Source organism: Phodopus roborovskii, unplaced genomic scaffold (assembly GCF_943737965.1).
Source record: "Phodopus roborovskii unplaced genomic scaffold, PHOROB, whole genome shotgun sequence".
Taxonomy (NCBI): Eukaryota; Metazoa; Chordata; class Mammalia; order Rodentia; family Cricetidae; genus Phodopus; species Phodopus roborovskii.
In genome coordinates this window covers 7,997,925-8,025,345 of record NW_026126599.1, presented here as the reverse complement: position 1 = coordinate 8,025,345, position 27,421 = coordinate 7,997,925, and the positions used below count along the sequence as shown (strand labels likewise).

Genomic DNA, 27,421 nt, shown 5'->3' with positions numbered 1-27,421 from the left:
GTTTTTCTGGGTATATTAGTCTGGGCTGGCATCTTTGGTCTCTTAGAATCTTCAAGACATCTGTCCATGCCCTTATGGATTTTAGAGTCTACATTGAGAATTTGGGTGTAATTCTGATAGGTGCCATATATGTTACTTGGCCTTTCTCCTTTGCAGCTTCTAATATTCTTTCTTTATTTTGTATGTTTAGTGTTTTGATTATTATTTGGCATAGGGGCTTTTATCTGGTCCAATCAGTTTGGAGTTCTGTAAGCTTCTTGTGCCTTTATAGGCATGTCCTTCTTTAGGTCAAGAAAATTTTCTTCTGTGAGTTTATTAAATATATTTTCTGTTTTTTGTTTGGTTGTTTGGTTTTTGTATGTCTGTTTTTGTTTTTTTCCAGACATGGTTTCTCTGTGTAACAGCTCTGGCTGTCCTGGAACTCTCTTTGTAGACAAGTCGGGCCTCTAACTCACAGAGATCTGCCTGCCTCTGACTCCCAAGTGCTGGATTAAAGGTATATGCCAAAATGCCTGCCTTATTTTCTGGATTTTGAGCTTGAATTCTTCTCCTTGTTCTATTTCTGTTATTATTAGTTTTGGTCTTTTCATAGTGTTCCAGTTTGCCTGGATGTTTTGTGTTAGTTTTTTAGATTTAACATCTCTTTGAACAGTGAGTTCATTTCTTCTATTGTATCTTCAACGCCTGAGATTCTTTCTTCCATCTCTTGTATTTCGTTGGTGATGCTTGTGTCTGTAGGTCCTGTTCACTTACCCAGACTTTCCATTTCCAGAATTCCCTCAGTTTGTGTTTTCTTTATATTGCTTCTTTTTCAATTTTCAGGTCTTTAGTAGTTTCCTTTTCTTGTTTTTCTTGCTTCTTGGCATTCTTTAAGGGATATATTGATTTCCTCCAATTTCTTTAAAAGGGTTTTTCATTTTCTCTTTAAGGACCTCTGCCATCTTAATAAAGTTGGATTTATGGTCATTTCTTGTGCTTTGGCTGTATTTGTTAGAATTTTCAGTTCTTGGTGTCATAGGATAGCTGGACTCTGATGGAGACGTATTGCTCTGGCTATATTGACACTTCGGCGGCATCTGGATTTGCAATGATTATAGGTCGTGGTGTTGGTTTCTGAGTTTGAGGTTTTTCTTTATTGGGTGGGTGTTTTGTTCCTTGGGTTTTGTTTGTTTGTTTGTTTTGTTTGTTTTCTTTTTGGTTCTAGTCTTTGTGGCCTCTTTCTAGCAGCTGGTGTGACCTTCCTTCTAGTGGGGAGTCACTATCCAACTTGGGAACGGCCTTCTGGTGGTTAGCTTGGCCTTTGTTGTAGCAGGGCATCTCTGTTCTCCGACTGGTGCGGCCTGCATCTGTTTTTCTGACTGGTGTTGCTTGTATCTGGCAGTGGAAGTCTGCTGGGGTTAGAGGCAGGGATGATGAGGTGGGAGGGCAAGGGTGAGGCCTGGGATGGGTTTTGGGGAACAGAATCTAGGGAGTGCTGCAGTTTACCCTGCAGGGGACTCTTATTTAGTAAATATTAACTGAACATAAGATTCATGCTTATAGTTTAATGTTTCTACCTTTTGTCTAGCTTCCAGCAAAAAAGACAACTAAGCTTTGGGTTCCAGATGAAGAAGTCTCTCCTGAAACAATGGTCAAAGTGAGTACCATACATGGATTTCTTTTTCTTAGTATACTCTCTGTATCAAGTAATAGATGTGGGTGGATATTAAATGTCAACAATTTGTATCTTTTTTGTGTTACAGTGTTTCATGTATTGTGAAATTGTAGGAAGATGATGTGCAGTCTGTGACCTTGAGAGCAATAGCATGTAACCTAGTTGAGGGGAAAAGATTTGAAAGCTGCTTCCCTATTTCCACTTCCTAGAAATTGGCCTTTTAATGGAGTGACAGTGTCTTTTCCTGAATGTACTTCTGTTTAGTAACAATGCCAGTCCAGGTTTTAAAATTGTCTTTTCCTTGGGATTTAATAAAAGTTTTTATTTAAAACACATTTAATAATTCTTGAATTTGGGTTTATACAGAAGTAATTGCTTGTCACTAAAATACAGAGCGTCAGTTTGTTGGAGTCATGTGATATGTGTCATCTTCATTCAGTGTATTTGTCCAGGTTTAAAAGTTAGGAGCAAATATACTGAATGTTGACTTTTCCTAGAATTTCTTAGCACCCTTCTGAGCTCGCTCCCACGTTGTCCTGCCTTCTTTCTCTTTGTATGTATTTGGTTATGCTCCATATCCTCCTGCAGCCTCAGATTCTGATGTGTTTGCACACCTGTTGAGCAGCCCTTCCTTTACATCTGTTGTTTTCACTGTGTGATACCAGTTGCATTTGGGTCTCAGCACTAGTCTTATGTCACCAAGGCAGCACTGGATGAGAAGATGGGACATTTAGGCTAAGTATGCACTCACCAAGTGACCAGGGAAGGCATTTTTGGGACTACTGTGTGTTAGCACTATTCAAGCTCAGTTATTGTTGCCTTTGTCTTTTAGAAAGCTGAGATAAGTCAAACAAAACAAAAACATAAATAAGTATGTCAAAGACTACAGTAAGTGCAGGAGTACTCCCATGCTTCATCATCATAAGATGTAGAAAGTGGGGTCCATTCTTAGGTAGACAGTGGGAAACTTTCTGCTTGGGGAAGTTAGCATAATTCTAACTCTAGGTCATACAGGATGAAGTGCACACTTGGGAAACATTAACGTTAACAGCAACAAACGAACTCATCTTTAGTGAAATGGCTTTTGTTTTTTGTTTTGTTTTGTTTTGTTTTTTTGCCACTTTCCTGGAGATTGAAACAGCTCTAACTTAAAACACCATGTTATCTTCCTGTATATATAGAATTTTGTGTTTTCTTAAGATGCATCCTCCTTTTTCTACTTTTTAAAGTTGATGTGGAAATTCTTTAAACATAACAATGCTTTATTGGTCAATTTGTCTTTTAAATAGATTCAGGCTATTAAAATGATGGTTCGATGGCTACTTGGAATGAAAAATAATCACAGTAAATCAGGAACTTCTACCCTCAGATTACTAACAACCATATTGCATAGTGATGGAGATTTGACAGAACAGGGAAAAATTAGGTATGTAGTTATTGTTTTTAGATATTTGGGCTGTATAGTATTTCAACTCCTGGTATTACTGTTATATGTTAGAATTTCTTCTTAAAAAGATAATTAGATTTAATTTGTAGGTATTCATGTGTTTTTTTAAAATATGCATTTACATGATGGTTATTGCAGTATAATAGTTATGTGTCTGACAGGGTTCTACCATCTAGACACTGCAAATATTTTAAAGGATAGATCCTTGCTCTTTATCACAGTCTATGTATAACTGCTAGTATAGAGATCTATACTGTTTGACAAATTTGCTAGTGTTTCAAGGGAAAAAACAAGTTATTGAATCTGTTTCTAGAATACAGTAAACAAAAAATTTTAAATGTATTCCATGCATGTCATTTAAAATATACAGGCTGTTTTTGTTTATATGATGAAACATAATTTAGTACTCCATGTTCATAAGTCCACATCTGTGGATTCAACTACTTATGGATCTAAAATAACCAGACAGCAGTTCTCTTTTCTGTACTGAGAATGCATAGACGTCCCTTTACAGTTTCCTGCACCATGCAGCATAGCCACCGTGTGCGTTGTAATCTAGAGCTGAATGAAGGTTGCGCATAATCCATACAAAAATGATGTCATTTTCCTATGAGGGGTTGAAGCATTGTTTTTTTTTTTTCTTTTGTCTTAGGATACCCAGGGTTAACTGATTGTACTGTGACGAAACTCAGATTCAGGTCCTGAAATTGTATACTCCAGGCAGATTCAAACCCTGACTCTTAGCACTTTCTAGTTAGCTGAACGTTACTAAGTTACTTCAGGTTGTCAGTGCCCCTGACACCAACTTGTCTTAGTGTACCACTGTGGTACAGTAATGTATGTTAGGCTATTTGAAGTATTCACAGCATTGTATAGCATATAGGAACATGGATGATTTTTTTTTTTATAGCATTAGCTGATAATGTAGAATTGATCTCAAATGCTGTTCAGCGATGTTTCTTAGCAATCAAAAAAATAGAATCATTTCCCTCATTAATACATCTAGGTTCTTTAATGAGAAAACCAGACACCTTTTCTTCTCCATTCTCTTCTTCCAGCACCTTCCCCCCCCGCCCCCCCGCCCCAACCTTCTCCACTCTGATAGTGCTGGGCATCAAACCTAGGACTTCCATGCTAGGCAAATAGTATTAACACTGAGCCCCCCTCACCACCACCGCAATCTGTTCTCCTTATATGTTTCATTCATAGTGTCCCCTGTGCCTGGAATTTAACACTACATATTTCTGAAATGAAGTAATAAAAGTAGAACTTAGTGCTATAGACACAGATCATGAGCTTACCATTTTTAACCTAATTTGTTGCTTTCCTCCAATAATTTAGGCATGTTCATTACTTTTAATAAGGATGCTTTTGATTTAAAATTCATACTGCATTTGAGATAAATTTGTATTGCTAAGCTCAGCCTGGCAGAGAAAATCCTTGGCATTAATATGTTTAGTCCCAATTTGTTAATTACATTGTTTTTATACATACTTATTTATATTAATTATTCCTGGCTGTACTTAAGAAGTCGAGAACAGCCAGGTGTGGCTCACAGCTTTAATCCCAGCACTCAGGAGGCAAAGACAGGAGATCTCTGTGAATTCAAGGCCAACCTGGTCTACAGAACGAGTACCAGGACAACCTCCAAAGCAATACAGAGAAACCCTGTCTTGAAACCCCCCCCCCAAAAAAAAAGAGAGAGAGAGAGAGAAGTTGAGAACATTGACAGACTGAAGGCAGACTACAGACATTCAAATTCAGATCTACCATTTATCCATTGCTTTTATTGTGAGCTATTTCTTCTGCATGCCTATGGAGGTGTTTTAGCTACTACACCTGCTTTCATGGTTCTTGTTTTATGTTTACTACAGTAGTTGTGATACACAAATTAGCAAATAAAGACATTCATGCTGACCTGTGAGTAAAGATCACACACACAAATCAGTAGTACTGTAGTTAAAATTGAACAGGTGAACCAACATATAAATAAATGTCTTTTATTCCTGCCTAGGTTATGATGTGTAGGATCAGAAAACTTGAATGGCTTTAGTAGGAACTGTCAGCAACATATTTAAGAGACATTGGCATTGGTTGGGTTCTCTTGAGCTCTGTGCCGTATGTAGACTGACTGACTACTGTGGCCCCATATGCCAGATAGTAAAAACAAGCTCCACCTTCCTCCTCTTTGTAAGTCCTGAGGGTTTTGCCCACTCAACCTCATCACCTTCTAGAAAACTCCCTTGTAATTCTGCTTTGGCCTAGGACTTCAGAGTATGTAATCTGAGGAGGTGAAGAATGTTCAGACCATAGGACTTTCTGCTTTCCTATAGAGGGTTATTTTAAACATTAGGTGAATGAGGTAAGAATGATTCTCCCACACCAGGCATGTAGAAGTCTTGCTTACATTGTTTTTGCTTCTCTTTTAGTAAACCAGATATGTCTCGCCTGAGACTTGCTGCTGGGAGTGCTATTGTGAAACTGGCACAGGAGCCCTGTTACCATGAGATCATCACGTTGGAGCAGTACCAGCTGTGTGCACTAGCCATCAATGTAAGGACAGTGGCTAGTGGGAATACTATCACGTGCTCTTGGGCTTATAGGAAGAAATTGCTGCAATAGCATCAGAGCCTTGAATGTTTGTTTTCTTTCATGAGAAATTCTTCAGAGGTCTAAAATGGCCATTGGTTTCCTAGCACAGTGTATGGAACTGCTTTGGTGTTGTAGTCTGCAAAATCCCACACTCACTGAATGAGTCTTGCACTGGCTGAACCATAACTCCTCAAGGAGATGGGGCACAAACTTCCATCCACTGGTCAGCGCACAGCCTTGCTTTCTGGGTGTCTGCTTTAGGACACCTCATTTATGCACATAGCTCTTTGATTAACACTGAGCTCATAGTCAACAAACAGCATCACCACTCAATCCTCGGTGAGGCTTTACTATAGCCCATGCATTTTTCTCTGTAAGGCATAGTGTGGTCTTATATTTCGTCCGCTGCTGTATTTGGTCACTTGTTGGGAACTGTTTAAATGTCAGTCACCAACAAGAATAGCACTATACAGTGTGTCACCAGGTAGACCAAGGAGACAAAGCTGGGCTTCTCTGTAGGGATGAGCACAACAGGCTCCTTCCCTGTTTGATGCTCCGCACATCTGTTTGCTAATGACTGGATCATTGCTGCAGGTGTTGATTTTGGAATTAGAAATAAATGAGTAGGCAAATCCCTAAGTGTGGACAGAATCTGTGAATAAGGAGGAACAACTGTTACCAAAATTTTATAAAGCTTGTTCCTGGGCTTTTATTTTTTTAAGACATAGGGTAGATAGTTTCAAGGTAGAAGTATTCTAAATAAAATTTTTTAAATAAAATCTTTTAAAAGTGAGAATACATAAACACATGTATCAGTAAATCTAAAGACATGACATAGGCTTGCCTCCCTTTGTATTTTTCCACTTGTTGCAGAAGCCTTGACTCTCAGAACTACCTTCTGGTATGCAGCAACTGTCCCACTACTGCACTCATCCAGGGCACTTTGTCTATTGTTGGATAAATTTCCCCAACCACAGTTCTCATCAAGTTATTCTCCTTGTCAAACACATTTAAGAACTCATACTTGCTTGAAAGAAAAGGAAAAAAAAAAAAAAAAACAACAACAACAAAAAAGAAACAACCAACAAATGTATTTTATAACCTGACATTTGAGCCTCTCTATTGTTTGAATCTAAACACATATTTTAATGTCTTTAATACTATCTTTACAACAGTGGTCTCAACTCATGGGTCATGACAATCAGAAGACTACTGGAAAACACAGCTATTGATATTGTTATTGATAGGGGTAGCAAAATTACAGTTATAAAGTAGCAACTAAAATATTGTTATATGGTTGGGGTGACCACAACATGAGGAACTGTATTAAAGGGTCGCAGCATCAGGAAGTTGATTAACGATGCTTTACAGTGTACTACCTTTCCTCTACTTCATTGCAGTGAAACTGAGCACTTGTGTTTAGCCTGTTTTTGATGCCTCTGGTTTTTGTCTCATCCTTCCATGTGTGCACTTACTTAACCGTTTGACAATGAAGGTTCAGATGTGATCTTTCCCACAATACTTGCCCTGGTTTTCTTAGCTGGATGCAGTCTCTGTTGTTTTAATTCCCTCCAGATTTTATTTTCACTCCTTTGCCACACACAAAGCTCAGCCTTGTGCTTTGACTTTTTCTGTACTTTTGGTTTGTTTTCTTTCTTGAGGTGAGGCTCTTTTAAAAGTACTATTATTGTATATTTGAACAGACATTAAATGTGGGGGGTAGATAGAGATTGAATAGTATGACAACACATTTAATAGTTGCTTAGGTATTTAGAATCTGAAATTCAATTCATGAAAAAATTTACTTTGTGCTATTTTGAGGAATATATTGTTCTAGATTCTAGAAATACAAAGCTGAATAAGTCATGGTTGTAGTCCTGAAAGCTAACAACCTCTCAGAATAGAAAATACAGATAAGTGTTGATAACATAAGGTACACAGAATAACTCAACTATTGCTAAGCTACTAGAGGAAGTTATAAGGATAATTTGTGTTCAGAAGTTCTCTGAAAGTAGACTGAGGTATGATGAAAACAAAACGAAACTTGTAGCAATGAACCTGTTTTGACTGGAACTTTATATTAGGAAGCAAAAAACTGTAGTTTATTTTTCATATGCCCAATGAATTATTTTTTTAATAACCAATGGTTATGAAAGTATAAGTATTTGCCTTTGTGAGAATTTCTTTTTGGTAAAATTGTCTTGCTGTTTCTTATTTTACATCTTTATGTAATATTGTTAATTCCCCTGTAACATCTCTTGAAACACCCTATGTATTCACAGTTTATCTTTTCTGTAGTTAATTGTTAGTTTCTCCTCTATGAGCTAATAGTTTTCTAATAACTGAAGGCCGTTAGTTTTTTTGTTTATTTGTTTGGGTTTTGTTTTGGTGGTTTTTTGTTTGTTTGTTTGTTTTTAGTTTTTCGAGACAGGATTTTTCTGTGGCTTTGTGGAGGCTGTCCTGGAACTAGCTCTGTACACTAGGCTGGCCTCAAACTCACAGAGATCCACCTGCCTGTGCCTTCCAAGTGCTGGGATTAAAGGTGTGAGCCACCAACGCCTGGCTTGGCCATTAGGTTTAAAGTGATTGATAAGTTGGCTTTGTAACAAGTTTGCATTTGGTTATTAAATACTGAGCTGTCAGTGAGAGGGACAGAACTGTCATTAAGGGGTGTGTCTCAGTAGGAAGGTGAGATGTCTTGAATGGTATGTTTTTTTTTTAAAGAATGATCTATTCACTGGGAAGTATGTTGAAAATAAGTTGACTTTGATTATAAAATTTTAAATTGGCATTTGTAGTAAATTGGATATTTTCATGAATCATGTGTGAATTTCTCATTAATACTGAAGGATAATTTTATTGAGTTTGATAGTAGAAAGACTTAATTTTTGTGGACACTTGAATAATTTTTTTAAAGTAGTAGGTATGTTGAAATTGAAATTAAATGAAAGGGAATGTATACCATAAAAGCTTAAAGATGGACACATGACACATCCCTACCCCAGCTACATTAACCAGGCATAATGGTACGTGCCTATAAGTTCAGCATTAAGGAGGCTTGAGTGATACCTTGTGTCAAAAAAACCTAAGGACCAAGTGATGGGTCTGGTTAGATGGCTCGCCCTTCAAGAGTACTGGTTGCTCATCCAGAAGAGTTATGTTTGGTTGACTCAAAACTGTTTGTAACTCTTGTTCCAGGGAATCTTACTTTCTCTTCTGGTCTTCACAGGCACCCCGTACCCACATGATACACAGTACATATGCATGCAAAACATACATGCACGTAAAAATAAAACTTTGAAAGAACAAAATCAGAAAATGTCCAAGTGCTAGTAGTAGAGTCCAGCTAGTGTAGAACTCTTGTCTAACATTCTGGGGCCTCTAGGCTCAATCCCTGAATTACAGAGGAATAGTAAAGATAAATGCAATAGTACATATGTACATATAGTACACGCACGCGCACACACACACACACACACACACACACACACACACACACACACACACACATTTTGAAGAAAAACCCAGTTGTCATTAGAGACAGAAGAAATGATGTGCCTAAAGTTGTAATAATAAGAGAACACACAAGTTGAGAGGATATAATTATGAAGGTATTTGTATGTCATGGAGACAAATTGGAGCTGTGTCCTTTAGCTTTGAAGAAATTCTGACCCATTGTATGCTGGTTACTGACTGTACTAGCCCTAGATAGGAAGGTACATAAAAACATTATTCCTGTTTTTGAGAAATCAGCAAATGAATAAGGCAGACAACTAAAAAAAAAAAAAAAAACAGCCTCAGTCTGTGCTAAAGATATGCAGAGTGCTCAGAACATGGGCCAGCATAGGATACAGATTACATGCTGTTTTTAAATAGATGAGTTGTTCTAAGAACAAGGAGATGATTGCTAGAGAGAGAGATGATTTGGATGAATGAAGCAAGTCATAAGGTAGTCAGACACTTTGCCTAAGACACCAGTGCTGTGCTGAGCTATATGCTCAGCCCCTTACTTTATTAATACTGTTTTAATTATACTCAGTTGAGAGAGATGTACTAGTTTCATCTATTTTAAGAATATACTTATTGTTTTTTTTTTTTTTTTTTTTTTTTTGGTTTGGCTTGGTTTAGTTTGGTTTTGGTTTTTTGAGACAGGGTTTCTCTGTGTAGCTTTGGAACCTGTCCTGCAACTAGCTTTTGTAGGCCAGGCTGGTTTCGAACTCATAGATCTACCTGCCTCTGCCTCCCAAGTGCTGGGACTAAAGGCATGAGCCACCACTGCCTGGCAAGTATACTTTTTGTCGTCTAACAGATGTAATGTAGTTAATGGATCTAGTTGAATACTCCAGCCTTGAGGTAGAGTCAGTCACAGGTCTGTTATGAACATAGACTCGGGTTGTTTATCAACTTGGTCATATCTGAAATTGTAACTTCTTACTGCGTTGTGGATAATACCTAGAATAATTTTATCTTTACAGGATGAGTGCTATCAAGTCAGGCAGGTGTTTGCTCAGAAACTCCATAAAGGGCTTTCCCGATTACGACTTCCACTTGAGTATATGGCCATCTGTGCACTTTGTGCCAAAGACCCTGTGAAGGAGAGAAGAGCTCATGCTAGACAGTGCCTGGTGAAGAATATCACTGTGAGGCGGGAGTATCTGAAACAACATGCAGCTGTTAGTGGTGAGTGCATGGGTGTGAAAAATGCCCCTTCCAGTCACAGAGCAAAACATACAATTGTCCTTTATTATGGTGTACACTTAAAAAGTCAGTGTCTTTCAATAGCTACTTTTCCCTTTCTCTCTCTCGCTCTCTGTGTGTGTGTGTGTGTGTGTGTGTATATATATATATATATATATATATATATATACACACACTTGTGAGTATTTGAGTTTCATTATTTTTGTGTAACTCACTAAATCTGACATTGGTGGTACTAGAAAACAGCCAGATTTGCATATATATTTGTACTGTGTCAGCGCTGTCTTGGATCTTTGTTCTCAGGTGTAGCTAGCATGTCAGTTGCTTATTTGCCTGCCTTCCCTGTGCTCTCTGCCTCCTGAGGCAGTTGGTATGCCACTTTATCTCTGTGCCTTAACAGACAGGAGGCATCAGCACCTACCTGGTTATCCAAGTCAGATCAGAGGCTTCTTTTTTTCCCTCTCTTCAGCCACCAAAAACCATTAGCCCTTGTTCTGGATGCGCGGATAATCTGCTGCTCTCCTACTTAGCTATACTTGACTTGAATTATTGTAGATGCTCTTAATTCACACCATGTTGTAAATGCCTTGCTTCTGTCCCTCCCTTCCCCTCCCACTGTACCACACTGTGCATTACCCTTCCAGTACAGACCAGTCATCCGTTCTTGTAGGTTGAAATACATGTAGGTTCTCAACTGCTCATGAATGACATTGAAGCACCCGGTGGCTACTCATATTTTATACTCAGCTCAAGTTTAAATTCTTCCCTGGTCGCTTACCACTGCTGCTCCCTCCTATGTGCCTATGCTCAGTGTGCAAAGTTACTTGAATTTTTGTGCAGCCTGCCTCTCCCTACTCTGTTAGTCTGGAAATCTCTTCTCTTCTTTTAGACAGACAGAGCTGGGGGACATACATACATACAGTTTACCCCTTTGAGTCATTTGGGATACAGTTTTAGTATCAGTTGACCACTGTGATCCTCTTTCTCTTTTTCCTCATCTTGGAAAATGTGAAGGCTGTGTAGTCACATCCCACCTCTGCTGTTTATGGGCTGTGTTTGGCCAGGTTATGTAACCCATGGCTTAGTTCGCTTGTTTTTAAATTTGATATAATTATACTTACTTATTGTGGTTGTTACATGGATTGAAAAATGATGTGTAAAGCACCTAGAATAAAATAAATGGCCCAGAGAAGTCATTAGTAATGCTAGCTACTCTGTTACTCTTTTTGGGGGGGGTGGGGGGGAAGGTTTTGAGACAGGGTTTCTCTGTTGCTTTGGAGCCTGTCCTGGAACTAGTCTTGTAGACCAGGCTGGTCTCAAACTCATAGAGATCCACCTGCCTCTGCCTCCTGAGTGCTAGGATTAAAGGCATGTATCATCAACGGCCAATTTAGCTACTCTCATTTTAAGTTCTACTTTAGTATGAGTGCCTTACCTGGTTTCATTTATCTTTATATATATTTATATAGATATAAAGTAGTAAGCACTCTATAATTATTTGACATAATTTAACTTAAATATCACTGAAATTTGAGCCTTGCAATTTGTTTCTCTCATGCTTGCTCTTTAATTACCAATGACTGTCTGATGCTTTTTGACATGCATTGTGCTCCTGGTTGAACATCTGACTAAAATGGATTACGAGACTGAATCTAAGTCTTTTTGAATTTGTTTGCCAAATAAAGTTTGCATGCCATTCTGACCTCTACAGTATAATTTGATAGTCTCAGTCAACAAATAAAAAATACTTGAACTTAAACTGAAAAGTTGTTTGTTATTTACACTGTCCTTGGACCTCTGCTCTTTTGTATGATCCTTCCATTACTTCTGTCCTTATGTCCACTCTGATAGCTTGTCAGAGAATGTCAACACACCATTGCTTATAGAATAAAGGAGAATAGATCTTACATCTCAATCTTAATAGTGTGTGTGGATCACTCTTTTCATATGCATTTGAAAACTGAAATATTTGTCCTTTTTTGCTGCTCAGCACTTGGCGTGCTAACTAGACATTTTAAACAGCTCACCACGTCTCTCATCACTGGGTGTTTGAGTGTGCTGTTCTGCCAGCCATATTGAGGCAAGTCACAGGGATATAGGAAACATACAAAAGAGCATGTGATTTGATCTTTCTAACCTGGATGTTTTTGTTTGCTCTTTTCTTTATTGTTTTGTTTTTCAGAAAAGTTATTGTCTCTTCTACCAGAGTATGTTGTTCCATATACAATTCACCTTTTGGCACATGACCCTGATTATGTTAAAGTACAGGACATCGAGCAACTTAAAGATGTGAAAGAGTAAGACTTTTTTCATCCCATTTTCCTATTTCTGAGCATTGTTTTTTACCTCCTTGCTGCTGATAATGGGATATTAACTATAGTTGTTATTTGTTTCATTTTATTAAGGTTCTTTCTTAGTCACTCTCTTCATTTGTCTTTGTTATTTCATCTGTTCACATTACATTTCTTATCTAATTTCCAAAAACTCTAGTTATTTCTCTGCAGTCGTGGCTTTGCTTTCCTATGGAAGTAATGCACTCGGATTTTTCTCTTCCAGTCTTTGTCTTTTATTTTCTTCCAAATTGTAGCTTTTCATGTGCAGAGAATTAGTAATCTCCTTATTCAGATAGTAAGCACATTTATCTTTGCAGTAACTGTCTTTGTAAAAAGAAAGAATAGCTTCTTCATAATAGGCCACATTTCACAAGCAAGGGAGTGTGTATTCTTAGTTTTAACTTAATTGCTGTTCTCTAATTACAGTAAAGATTATTGTCTGTGTAGAGAGAGAATAGGGGAATATGATACTGAGAGACATTTGAAGACCAGCATAATTCCTAGAATAAACTTGAGACACTGGTCTTATTTCTGTTATAATAAAATGTGACTATTGTGATTGGGAAGCAATTAATTTAGTATGTCATTAATGCACTAGTAAAATGATAGTTAGTCTCTTGATTCATAGAAATATGGCTGGTTATTTAAGATATTGCAGGAAAACAAAATTAGATTATCATTAGGTTACTATGACAAGGGGAGAATTCCAGTATTGTTTACCATAATATTTGTTTTTAATATGCTATCTAAAAATGGGTTGTATGTTAGAGTGATTACCAGTAATGAGGAACTCTGGCTGCTTTATCTGAGAGCACTGTCTTTTTTTCTTTAAATAGATGAAATGCCTTTTCTGTGGAGTACAACCTGAGCAATTGCCTCACATTTCCCTTTCTTGTTGTTTTTGTCCTTGATGTATCAACAGTAATTGATTCCTTTCTTAGAGGGGAGGGGTATTTAAGTGTGTTTTTCCTCAATAAGCAAAGGCAATGTGTATAAGTGTTAGCCATGCTTCCCTTTCTCATTTATTTGACTGTTCCTAACCATTGGCTCAGGTATCGTGGTTTTTTTTTTTTTTTTTTTTAAAGCTGTCCCATCAGGACTTAAGTCACCTCATTGTTGTATAGCCAGTCTTTCTTTACTGTCATATGTCATATAGCACAGAGTTAAAACTGTTTCATTCTTTCTATTTCTGTGTTTCTTTTATCCTTCTTCATGTACAACCTGCTGAGATTCTGAGCTTACATCTGCATTGCTGATCTATTATAGTGCATGCGTACATGCTTGCTTGCATGCATGTATGCATGCATACGTACGTGCATGTGCAGTATGTAACTCACGCATTTTTCCCTGCTGTTTGATTTTAAGTTTGTAGCTGCCTCTTTTAAATTTTTCCTCTTCTGGAATTATAGTCTAGATTCGTTATGCTAATATTGAGAATCATTGTATCTGTATTTAACAAAAGATTTATTCTGTATTTTTCTTGGTTTTTGTGTTCATAGATGTCTTTGGTTTGTTCTGGAGATATTGATGGCTAAAAATGAAAACAACAGCCATGCATTTATCAGAAAGATGGTAGAAAATATTAAACAGACAAAAGATGCTCAAGGACCAGATGATACAAAAATGAATGAAGTATGTAATTTATAATAAGTAATTTGATGCCATGTTGATTTAAATTTTTTGGTATAGGGTACAACATCCTTAATATTTTTAACAGTATTATTTTTTCTACTAATGATATTTGGAATTGCTAACGCAAAATTATATCAACACTAGTATTAATTTAGTAGCAATTCTAACCCTGAATCATATGGATCTTGTTGTACTATACATAATAATAGAAGCCACAATATCTATCCTAAAGATTTCTTTAATTTGTTTACTGTTAAGTCTTAATACATGTTCTAGAATCACTACTAATTGACAGAGTCTAAGGTACCAATCACAGTAACTAACGAAAGCATCCCATTACAGAAATTGTACACTGTTTGTGATGTTGCCATGAACATCATCATGTCGAAGAGCACCACATACAGTTTGGAGTCCCCTAAAGACCCAGTGCTACCAGCTCGGTTTTTCACCCAGCCAGACAAGGTAGTTACTTTAGGGTTTGTTTGTGGGAGTGAAGATGAAGTGTGTGCTCAGCGCTGGGCTGTAGGGAGACAAGGGAGGACCAGTACTAACAGCTGCCGACTCTCGATGCTTGGAAAGGGCGCTGGGCTCAGAAATGTGACTCGAGACCAAGTGTGGACCAGAGTGGAGCCATGAAGGGATGATCCAGAATTTGTTTCAAAGTCTGAAGCCATGCCAGGAGCAGAGAAATCTCTGCCAGAGCATTTGTGAATTAATAGCCTTTGATCCAAAACAGGAGTTGGAACACTAATCTGTAGTCTGAAGTTGCAAGCCCTGGGTGAGGACTTAGAAGGTGGTGCAAGGAAACAGCATAGACCTGGGATAGTAGGGCCCAAGGTTCCAGTGCTGCAAGGGTAGTCATGAACCATGTCCTACCTGATACAGTATTACACAGGCCCTCACAGAGACTCTTCTCTGAGCTGATTGAATAACAGCGTGAAAAGCTCCATTGTCCCGTCTGTATTGTAAGTAGTATACCAGTTAAGATCTTGGCTGTGGATCGAGATTTAAAACGGCCTTGTGGGTTTACATAAAGTTAAAAGACTTGTCTCTTAAGCATCCCCTTAGATATGAGCAGCATAGCCAGGGACTGTGGGGCTTCGTCCCTTGAGTGCTGTGCAGGAATGTGTGTTGCTTGGCACATTTCATATTGGAATAGCTATGAGATTGGTCTGTCAGAACCACTGCCTGAAGTTTCATGTTCAAACTGATTTGTTTAAATAAATATGAACTTTGTTGGCTTGTGTCTCTCACAGAGCTGTCTTGGTGCTCACTGACTGCTTTTTCTCTTGCTTACAGAATTTCAGTAACACCAAAAATTACCTGCCTCCAGAAATGAAATCATTTTTTACTCCTGGAAAAGTATGTTTTGAGAATTGTTTTAGTATTTATATGGTAATTAGTTTTAGTGTGATTATTTGCCAACTTGTGATATTTTATTTCTTTGAGAATTTTTGTGTCTCAAGATAGGAAATATAATTAGCTATCTTCCATTTGTTGATTAAAAAACTAATTGTATTTACTATTTAGATACCAGCTAAGATGCTTAACAACAAACAAACAAACAAACAAAAAAAACTTAAAGACCTTTATCCTTTAGACTTCTTATACCAAGCTAGATAAAAATCTTAAAGATGATGTCTTACCACCCTTCATAGCACAAGGCTCTATTTTCATGATTGCTTTTCATTTCATTTGTTCTCTTACAGTGAAAACCTTTTCCTACAAATAATTACAGCTCAGTTGATCTGTTGCTTTTGGGGTTTGTTGTTTGTTCTGAAATGACCTTGCTAGGTAGCCCAGGATAGTTTTGAATTTGCAGAACTCCTTCCTTCGCCTCCTAAGTGCTGAAGTTACAGGCATGCACTGTTTTACAAGTTTTTGATTTGTGTAAGTGATAATTCAGTTCATCATCTTTATTTTGCTTAAGGATAGTTATACATTTTTTATTTGTGTGTAAAGGTGTTGAAATTGTTGCTAGAAGTTCTTGATATGTCAGTTTCTTTTAGTGTTGATTAAATAGAAAGAGTTATGTATTTCTCATTTCAGCCTAAAACAGCCAACGTTCTAGGAGCAGTTAATAAGCCGCTTTCATCAGCAGGCAAACAGTCTCAGACCAAATCATCAAGAATGGAAACTGTGAGCAACGCAAGCAGTAGCTCAAATCCAAGCTCTCCTGGAAGAATAAAAGGGAGGCAAGTGCACAAGAGACATCTCATTTTATATTTGATTCCAACAAGGCTGTGAGGTCTAAAATAATACAGTTATAGATAATTGATGGTAGTGAGTAGAGATGAGTTGGTAGTTACTGACAAATAGTTGACACTTAGTTTTTCATATGTAAGCTTCCTGGGGTGATCTCTTTAGTATACACAATAAATATTTGACCTCATTGTTTACCATTTATACAGTTAGTTGTTCACTTCCGGTTCATTCATTCAGTGGAATACCTGAATAATGAGATCAGGGCCTGAAGAGATGGCTGAGCAGGTAAGAGCACTAGCCACTCTTCCTTTTTACCCAGGTTTGGTTCCCAGCAATCCATAGCTGCTTACAGGCATCTGTAACATCAGTTTTGGGGGATTCAACACCCTTTTCTGGCCTCCGCAGGCACTGCATACATATAATCTGTAGATATACGTGCAGGCAAAATATACATACACATACAATTCAGGGGGCCAGAGGATTGGCTTAGTGTGTAAAGGCATTTTCTACCAAGACTGATAATCTGGGCCCTGGGACTAACATGTTCTCTGTCCACACGTGTTACAGTACTGGAATGCACATGTATATGCACAGTAAATTAAGTGTTTTGTTGGCTTTTTAAAAAAAATTTTATTACCCATTAGATCTGCACTGTGGTGGGGGTCAAAGAGAGATCAGTGTTGCAGGCAGGGCCTTTATTTTGGAATGGCTTCCTAATCACATTGGTTTGCATTCAATAGGAACTTTTTGGGAAAAAAGCATCTTAATAATGTTCATAATAACTTAACATGGGGTGTGTATTCTATACTGTTTTTATTTCTTTTATATATATATACATATATATATGTATATATATATAAACTTTGTTTAAAAAGTTTTAACAAGGATTCTTTTTTCTTGTAAAAATGCACCTTCTTGTTGGCTAGAGCTTGAGATTTATGAATTCAGCAGTGTATACACAAATTGATTTGTTTGTTTTGAGACAGGGTTTCTCTGAAGCCCTACTGTCCTGGAACTTGATCTATAGACCAAGCTGGCTTTGAACTCAGAAATCTACCTGCCTCTGCCTCCTGGGTGCTGGGATAAGCAGTTACTAAGGATGATGCAGAAGACTAGAATTTTCTAAGCTTATGAGAGCATGTGTTTTACTTCATTCAGCAAGTCTGTTAAGTGCCTGCTGTGAGCCCTGCACAGGTTTACACACTAAGTAAAATTGTCAAAATCAGTGCTTACATATGTTAACAGAAGGAATAAGTCAAGTAAGACACGCCATGACTTTGCTACAGAGAGAAGTAACGATGGGGGCAACAGAGCAGGGTTAAGCTGCATGTACGCCAACTGACACGTATTAGCAACAGGTTTTAATTTCCATGCTTCTGCTCCAAAATAGAATCTAGTTTTCAAAACATCATGTGGTAAAATGAATGTATTACTTATTTCCTTAATTTATTAAATGGACTACATTGCTTACTGTTTTGGTGCTAAATATGATAGGAAAAAACAATTTTTTAAATGAATGAAGTCCTTGCTTATGAAGTTATAATGCTATACAATGAAACAATCAAAAAGGCTTTTCAGGTTATGTGATTGTAGAAGTAATTACAGATGTCTCTATTCAAAGGCTTGATAGCTCTGAAATGGATCACAGTGAAAATGAAGATTATACAATCTCTTCACCTTTGCCAGGAAAAAAAAGTGACAAGAGAGACGACTCTGATCTTGTAAGGGTGAGATGCTTGGTTGACTGTGTCATGCTGTTAATAGTAATAGTTTTAGTCATTTTTGCTCTTTAGCCAGATACTATAGTCGAAGTCAAATTTGACATGTGATATACTTTTTGTGACTTTAGCTTCAAATTTGATATTATAGTTTATTTGGAGTTTATGTGATATTTGCCTTCAGTTAAATAGTATTAATTCTTTGTCTTTAGAGTCAAACTTGTTAGTTTTATATTCAGAACTGTTGCTTTCCTTTTTCTGTTTATACCCAGTATTTTAGTCACAGCATTAGGAAAAGAGTGGAATACAGGTCCCAAAGTCTACGTCCTCCTTTTAGAAAGCCCTTGATAAGTTTCAATATATTAGTGGAAGTGGCTATAATTTGTAAATGTTACTTGAAGACAGACAAATTTGGTGATAATTTCAGTGAGACACGGAATTCGTACTTCAATATAGCCCAGTGGATTTGGTGACTGGGCCCGGGTGGACGCCCCAGTTGAGCTCTGAACATTTCTTGAGTAGCTGACTGAGCTTTCTGAATCTGTTTTCTTGTCTATAAACTGGATAGTTTAGGCTTACCAGCCTAATAATAATGAGTTATTATTCATTAATTGAATAAATGAATTAGCCCAAATAAATTGTTGATGCTGTCTCATTGTTAGAGTGATTTATGCTGTTGAGCAGTGGTTACTATAAAACAAGTATGTCTGTCTCTAATTCAGAAACAGAGGCATGAGTAATTAATAAAATAATCATTTTGGCTTTCTTTGGAATTTTATTTGCCCTTTTTGTCTCCCACTGGCATATTTCCATTATTTTCAAGTTTCTTCAGTTTATCTAGCCAATTGTTTTAAAATTAAAATTTTTACTAAATCCTTATTAGCTATACTATCAATGAGCTTTTAAAAGTTTTACCCAGCAGGCTGGCTCAGCAGGTCAGAGCACTTGGCTATTCTTCCAGAGGCCCTGGGTTTGATTCCCAGCACTGTCTCTAACTGCAGTACCAGAGCATCCAGTGTCCTTCTCTGACCTCCACAGGGACCAGATATGTGTGTATGCAGAACACCCTTTCACACTTTTAAAAGTTTTACCCAAGTAGAGTTAAGAACTTAGAGAAATGTAGGATCTATAAAAGAAAGGAGTCCTATTGCTGGGTTTCTAGATAATCTTTAAGTTAGTAAAAATGGTTATATATTTTTATTTCTTAGTTAATCAAAAAAACCCTTCTTTATTGTAATCATGCTTAAAAATGGAGTAATTGACTAGTTCATGATTTCTTTCTTTTGGTAGAAAAATCAAGAGTGTTTGAAGTTTGAGGCCAGTCTAAGCTTTATAATAAGCTCCAGACCACCATGAATGCTACAGGGAGGCTATCACATGAACACATGAGCGTATGGATGCGCGCGCGCACACACACACACACACACACACACACACACACACACACTCTTTCACACTGAAGGGCCAGGGGTGTAGTTTGTGCTCAGCTATCCTATAAAGGCCCCAACTTTATCCCCAGCGCTGGAAAAGAAGTCTGGAAAAGAAGATTATAGAAGGAAGGAAAACATGTCCATGTATGTATGTGCTCATGCATATAGCTCACTTCCCTCTGGGTTTTACTACACACCAGATGGATCCTGTTCATCATAGTACCTCTGTGGTACTGAAAGACAGGATGGTATACAGCCTCAGACAGAACCTTAAACACAGTACTCAGGTTGGCCCTTGTGTTGAAGAGCCTAAAACCAAGAGACTTATATGTTTTTCGGGGGGGGGGGGTGTTGAAATGGTGGTAATTTTCTTCCAGCTGAATATGTAGTAAAAATTTTAATGATTTTTTTTAATGTGGAAACATTAATGGACATTCAAAGGGGACAGTATAACCGGCACCAGCTCAACAAGACACAGGTGTGTTTAGCTGTGGCCAGTAAGATACAGAGTACTGCTGCTGCAGCTTCTAGACACTCTTCCCTAGGGTGGGAAAAGAGTCTATAATCTTAGAAAGTAAGTTCCTAGAAGGAAGAGGGGACTCCATCTTCCTAACTCACCTCCATCAAATTATCCCCCAAAGGCCTCATCTCACATTGGGGTATAAAGTTTTCAGACTATACACACAAATTCAGACTATACCAAAAAGAAAATAAAGGGTAAATATATTTAAATGAGTAGGTGAATATAGGTAAAAGTACTAGGTTTCTCAGAAAACAATCCAGACAAAAGAAATAATACCAAGAACACCACCACCGGGGGCTTTTATTTTTAGGACAGTTTCACGGCACTCATTCTGGCTTTGAACTCAGTATGTAGCTTCTGATGCCTCCCCTTGTGCATACTAGAATTACTACTGAGTACAGCCGTGCCTGGTTTTATGAAATGCTGAGGCTCAAAGCCAGATTTGTGCATTCTAGGCAAGCACTTTCCCAGCTCAGTCACTTCCTCCAAGTTAGAGTTGTTGTTGATTTTTTCCCCCTTTTTTAATCAATAAGATTTTGTTGTTTATTTGATGTGTATGGGTATTTTACATCACATGTCTGCCTGGTGCCCACAAAGGCCAGAAGAGGGCATTGGATTCTTCTGGAACTGGAGACACAGATGGTTGTGAGCTACCATGTGGGTGCTGGTAATTTTTTTGTTTTGTTTTGTTTTGGAGACAGGGTTTCTCTGTGTGGCTTTGGAGCCTGTCCTGGAACTCAATTTGTAGACCAGGCTGAACTCAGAGAGAGTGCTGGGACTAAAGGCATACGCCACCACAACCCAGCTTCTGTTGAAATTTTTTAAGAGTATAAATTTGTACAAACTTTTTTGAAATTAGGTTTGCCTATAAGAATTCATATACACTCTCATTCTTGGCTGTCTGAAGAATTTTCTCTATCTCATTTGTTCATTTATACATAAACTCTCAAATATAAAGTAATATTTTAAATGTAATACCCTGGAGCTCTTTGTTTCTTTGATTTTTTTTTTTTGTTTGTTTGTTTTGTTTTGAATTATTCAAATCTGGAAAGAATATCTCTGATTCAGAGATGTTTCTGGGTTTTTAGTGTGGAGTGAATGTGTTAAAGCTTTGTATCCTGCAACCTCCATTAAGAAAATAAAACAGTTCTTTATGACATCACAAACATATACAATACCATGGTTTTTTTTTTTTTAATCACACACATTGTGTGGTCTAATTAGAGCTAGGTGAATGAACTGTGGGATTGGATGCTTTAGTGTCATCTCTATACCCAATGACTGCATGTGAGGTGTTCATCTTAACTAAGAGACACATATAATAAAGTACTGATTTGAAAGGGCTCCTGTTGATTCTCTGCATTATAAATTTAAAAATAAATATGTATCAGTTGTACACCAGTGGGTGGCCCCTTACCCAGGACTATATGGGCAGCATAAATTAGAATTGGGGGTTTTAAGAAGTTGGAGGGATCTTGGAAGGGTTGGGGTGAGTGTGATCAAAATATATTGTATCAAGTTCTCTAAGAACTAATAAAAACTGTTGTTTGTTTGTTTGTTTTAAATGAAATTCTACTCTTACTCCAAGGAATTTTAAAAATCAAATTCTAGTAAATACCTGGGGAAGTGGGCACATGTTTGTCATCGCTACCACTCTGTACTCTTAACATGAGAAGAAAGTTTGATGTCAGCCTGGGCAACCTGAGGAGGCCTTGATTTCTACAAACTAAATAAAATAAAAGTAGTAAATAGTTGTGGTTGCACTATATTTAGAGCTGTGTATTTAGGTACATATTTATAACAAAAGTAGATCACACATTTTTAGCAGTTGTCACATTGTTCAGAGTGCTAACAGTTTGTTTACTTACCTTGATGGAGCTTCATCCCAGGACCTTGCACATACTAGGCAAGCGCCTTTCCACTAAACAACACACACCCTAAACCCTAATAATTTTATTTTTCAAAACTTAATTTTAAAAATTGTGATCCTCCTCCCTCCAGTCTGAGTTGGAGAAGCCTAGAAGTCGGAAAAAAGCAGCTGTCACAGACCAAGAAGAGAAATTAGGTATGGATGACCTGACTAAGTTGGTACAGGAACAGAAACCTAAAGGCAGTCAGCGGAGTCGGAAAAGAGGCCGTGCAGCTTCAGAGTCAGATGAGCAACAGTGGCCAGAGGAAAAGAGGCACAAAGAAGAGCTCCTTGAAAATGAGGATGAACAGAACAGCCCACCCAAAAAGGGCAAAAGAGGCAGGCCGCCAAAACCGCTTGGTGGAGGGACATCAAAGGAAGAGCCAACAATGAAAACATCCAAAAAAGGAAGCAAGAAAAAACCTGTACCTCCTGTAGTAGATGATGATGAAGAAGAAGAAAGACAAATTGGAATCACAGAACAGAAGTCAAAAAGCAAACAGCACCGAACATCAAAGAGAGCACAACAGAGGTGAGTATGTGTAACCCTAAACTGAACCATCGATGCAGTAAATGTACTTACCACAGTGTAAATCATAATTTGATGCTATCCACATTTGGGTCTTCCCCAAAGCAGAGCAGAGTCTCCTGAAACTAGTGCAGTTGAATCCACACAGTCCACACCACAGAAAGGACGAGGAAGACCATCAAAAACGCCATCACCATCACAACCTAAAAAAAATGTGTAAGTTGTAAATAATATTAAACTTCAAACCAACTTCAAATTATTTTGTAAGCTTCATAAATTTATAAGCACAATTATTACTGTATTTAAATTCCAAATATTTTGTCCCATTATACTAGGTAAGATGTTTTTAACTGGGGTTAATAGCCCAGTTAATAGTTACAGGTCTAGAGAAATCTTTGTAAATAAATGCCAAATAGTTATGTAGACTTATGGTATATTTTTCAGTTATCACTATACATCAGCCAGGTTCCCTCATTGCTGCAGGCTATGATTTTTTTCTTAATTATTTCCCTCATCAATGTTTCCATTGGAGAAAAGGAAATGGTACTACACCTTGGTTTTCATCCTTTGAACTTGTGTAAAGTCATAGGCATTGCCTTTCTTAAATTGTGTCCATAGATATGACTGTAGTTTGCTCTTAAGCTCTTAATGTAGTTGGCACTTGGATCTGTGTGTACTTTTGGATACTTTGCATGTTTAAGTGTATTCATAAGAGAGGCGGAACAATGAATCTGTCCAAAAACATCACCATAATATGAGCACCAGCACTGTTAGCCTCAAACTGGGCAGAGCTGTCTTCTCTTATGAAAGTAGAACCAGGATAGCACATCCTACTAGCCAAAAATGTCATCTCATTTCCTGAGCATGCTCAATATATAACTGTACCTAGTACTTGACTCTTTTTTTTTTTTCATAATTAAAATTTTATTGAAATATTGGCACTGAAATTGGAGTTCATTGCTGGGTACCTTCAAAATCAAACATAGTTACATTATCTTGGTAATTAGTCTACCAAGAACTAATATTATGCTTGACTTTTTAAGAGTTTCCAGCTCATCTCAGCTAAATACTTGGATATCATAGAGTTTTTCCTGTTCCTATGTGCTACACAGGAAGAGAAAAACTTTCTTGAGTGTCAATCAGTGCTTTATGCCTTCTTCCATATTATTTTTCTATACTTTAGAAGTAAAGGTAAGTACATTATTGTAACAGCTTCCTGAATGTGTTTGGTTCAGCAAGCAAAACCAGTGTTTCTTAAGGAATAGTCAGTAGCCTGTCATGAATTTCACAACAGTCATCTGATAACAGTTTTAAATATATCACCCCTATAATTCACCCTTTTCCTACTATCTGGACATCATAAAATTAAGGGCTCAAGTGGTTGTGATTTCAAGTTTCATTGCACTTCATGAACACTCAGAACCTAACTTTATCTTTTCCAAAATCAGGGCAGAAGGAACCTTTTTGTTCTGTTTTACACTTTCTAGACAGTTCTTTTTCAGAGCTGAAATAATAACATGTTATAATTTGTCTGCGTTTTGAGTTCTAATGGTAATTGAAAATATTATCATATCACCCATGTAATTCTGTATAGTGGCAGATAACGAACAAGAGTGGGCAGGCAGTCACTAAGGAGTCACATAAAAATATGGAACTATAACTCTGGTATGTGTCCTGAAAATATTTAGGGCATTATAAGAGAATATAGTGAAGGGATTTGGGAGTTGGGAAAGTTTTCTTTTGGGAATGTAACAGTGAATAGATTACTTGAAAATACTAGGAGAGATGAGATGAGATGGCTCAGTGGTAAATCCATTTATTGCCAAGCCTGACTGACTGAGTTCAATCCCCAGTACTCACATGGTAGGAGAGAATGAACTCCCTCAAGTGTCCTTTGACTTCCATAGGTGCACTATGGCACAAAGCAGTGCAAAACAGAAGTAGGAGATAGTAGGGAGAAGACAATTTGGATAGAAGAATACTATAGTTGAATTTTCTGAAGGTGTGAAAAAATTGGTAAATCCAAGAAACTGGAACAGTCGGGGATTTACTGGATTGTAACTGGCAGGAATAGATGGGTAGGCCTGGACCATCTGAATGAATGGACAGAGTTATCTTCAGGTCCATGCAGGGGTTTGTGTGTAATGATACCACCTGTTCTGTGTTTTAGAGGTCACTTGGTAAAAAGGAAAAGTCAGAGGTAGCATATCGGTGGGGAGGAGTGAGTGGGTTCAGATTCCTGTGAGAGGAAAGGTGCACAGCTTACTCAGAGGATACTGCTCTGAGTGGCTTAGTGGGTCAGATGTTCTGTGAGGAGAAGGAAGGATGAAGTAGGCATCAGCTTTAGGTTGTCATGAAGTCCTTTCTGTAATCTCTATAAGAGTCTCAGAGTAATGCCTATGGGTCAAGATAGAAATTTATTTCTTATGGCATAATTGAGGGTAAAAATGACAAGAATGCATGTATAGGCAGGCTATTTTAAGACATTTCTTGCAGTGGGTTAATCCACAACTTAAGATTGGAACTCTCATTTCATTTGATGTGTTTTGCTGTAGCCGTATAGGACGCTCCAAACAGACAGCTACTAAAGAAAATGATTCGACTGAAGAAATGGACATGCTTCAGGCCAGCTCTCCTGTCAGTGATGACACTGCACAGGAAGGGGCAGAAGAGGAGGACATTTCTGCAGGAAACGTACGTGCTTACTCAAGTGTCTGTAGGCTACAAAATGTACAAACAGAGCCAGCCACTATTTAGTAGCTCCATTAGCACTTGCTGTGAATTGTCTCTAATTCTAGGTATCTGTGCTTTTGTTCATTAGTTTGTCATGTTATTTACTTACCAGCTTGAATTATGGTAGAAACAACTGTGAGGGGAGCTTGAACTTACAGGACAATGATGGATGTTGTAATGTCAGCTGAATTCTGAGTGGTCTGAGGAGTGTGGCGCTGGCATCCCTGAAGTGTTTGTTTTTGTGCTAGAAACCAGAAGAAAGCCACACTGACTAAAACTAAATCTTGAAGTACCCTGGGCCTTTGGGATTGAAGTGTGACCTGGCTTTGTATTGTTGGCACTGGGTGCTGCTTCTTGACTTTGTTCTTGTAGGGAACATGGCGGTGCTAGTTACCACATATTTCTCATTGGAAGAAAAGGAAACTAACACAAATAGGAGCTGTTTTTCTTGACACATTTATGCAAAGGTTTTAGCAGCTCAGTTTTCTTCATCTGGGAAACTTGAGTTCGGTCAGTTCCTAGAGTTGGGCTCTGCAGGTTGTCTGCCCAGGGTTGGTTCATATGAGTCTCACTAAAGTGTCTCAGAGCTGTTCTGCTTTGTTTCATAAGGTGTTTGGACAGGGATTTGAAAGGAAGATGGAATCATCCACATAATGGAGAACAACTGTATGCTAGATCGGTTCACTTAAAACCCTGCTCCTTTTACTTACACTGTTTTATACCAACCTTGCTGGATTTGTTTTGGTTTTAGTTTATTTGGTTTGGTTTTTTGAGAGAGGGTTTCTCTGTATAGTCCTGGCTGTCCTGGAACTTGCTATGTAGACCAGACTGCTGTTGAACTCACAAGAGATCCAGCTGCCTCCTGAGTGCTGGGACTAAAGGCATGTGCCACCTCTGCCTGGCTCCTGATCTTATTTTTGAATCCCAAGTTTTAGGCTTCCTTTAGACATTGCTGGTAAATGTAGTGTGTTTGAACTTGAAGTTGTATAGATGTCTGCAAGTGCTGGGAGCCAAACTCACTCACCAACCAACCTCTGTCCCAAAATGGCCAGTCCAAGATTCAAGTGTTTCTTAGCCACAAGAAGAAAGATGATGAATCTGAGAGTAATTGCTTGTGGGTTTGTACATCTGCAGATGTCACAGAGGCCCAAATACCTGAAGATAGGAAGAAAGAGGGAGACAGTTTTAGGGAAAGAATACGGAGAAATTCAGAAATGTGCGAGAATAAAGATTATGTTAAGCTCAGTGGCTGTTATCGTGAATGTGATTGTGCTCACCTTAGTTATCTGTTGACTTTTCTCTTCAGGTACGACGGAGAAGTTCCAAACGAGAGAGACGATGAACACGCCATTAACTTGCATTGTGAAAGCTTTTGGGGGGGGGGGAGAGGAACAACTTTTTTTTTTTTTTTTTTTTTTTGTCAAGTATGAGGCTAAACAAAGCCTTTGATGCACAAAACAGGACTGCCAAAGTGTGGACAGTTGGACCTTTGACCATGGATTTGTGGTCACATACGTCAGCCATTCACACAGTGATATCATTGACTATGAAGTCTTGTGAAAGTGTCATGTGTGATGGCTGTGTAGACATAAACTAAAGAAGAACCCTGTAAATACGCCCTCCCCTATTTCTGACTTCTAAAGTGCTTGTATAGCTTTTCTCTGCGGCTTTAAACTGACAGCGCCCAGCTGCTTACTGGATCTCTTAATCTGAGAAGCATTTGTTAGGATGGATCTCGAGCAGTAGTCTGTCAGGGTTTGTATTTGTATTCTCTGCAATTTTACTGTGAACATTGGTTTTTCAACAGTTGGTGTCATTTCCTTGATGTCACTGTTTGTTGGAGTTAAATAGTCTCTTCGTCTCTCTGTATCTCGCCTGTGTTTATCCGGGGCACCCTTCATCCCGAGAGGTGCAAGAGTGCCTGCCATTACACCAGAGCAGCACCTGTGTCGGGGACACCATGCAGATTGTGAAATAGTCCTGAAGTTATTGACGCTACACCTCAGTATTGGTCCCAG

At 38.0% G+C, this 27,421-nt stretch overlaps 1 protein-coding gene across 3 annotated transcripts in view; it reads left to right on the top strand.

The window, feature by feature from the left end:
• The window catches only part of Pds5b (PDS5 cohesin associated factor B), a 128,998-nt gene extending 102,214 nt beyond the window's left edge, over positions 1-26,784 (top strand). Inside the window, exons 22-35 of one of the 3 annotated variants that reach the window (XM_051205143.1) lie at positions 1,568-1,636; positions 2,944-3,080; positions 5,531-5,654; positions 10,169-10,373; positions 12,574-12,688; positions 14,224-14,356; positions 14,699-14,818; positions 15,656-15,718; positions 16,406-16,551; positions 18,183-18,282; positions 22,234-22,673; positions 22,776-22,886; positions 25,226-25,364; positions 26,710-26,784. In XM_051205143.1, coding sequence (XP_051061100.1) covers positions 1,568-1,636; positions 2,944-3,080; positions 5,531-5,654; positions 10,169-10,373; positions 12,574-12,688; positions 14,224-14,356; positions 14,699-14,818; positions 15,656-15,718; positions 16,406-16,551; positions 18,183-18,282; positions 22,234-22,673; positions 22,776-22,886; positions 25,226-25,364; positions 26,710-26,745 — 1,938 coding nt within the window. In that variant the 3' untranslated portion in view covers positions 26,746-26,784. The remainder of the gene's footprint in view (positions 1-1,567; positions 1,637-2,943; positions 3,081-5,530; positions 5,655-10,168; positions 10,374-12,573; positions 12,689-14,223; positions 14,357-14,698; positions 14,819-15,655; positions 15,719-16,405; positions 16,552-18,182; positions 18,283-22,233; positions 22,674-22,775; positions 22,887-25,225; positions 25,365-26,709) is intronic. The other 2 variants (XM_051205144.1, XM_051205145.1) reach the window with 2 other exon arrangements.
• The last annotated feature ends 637 nt before the right edge of the window (positions 26,785-27,421 follow it).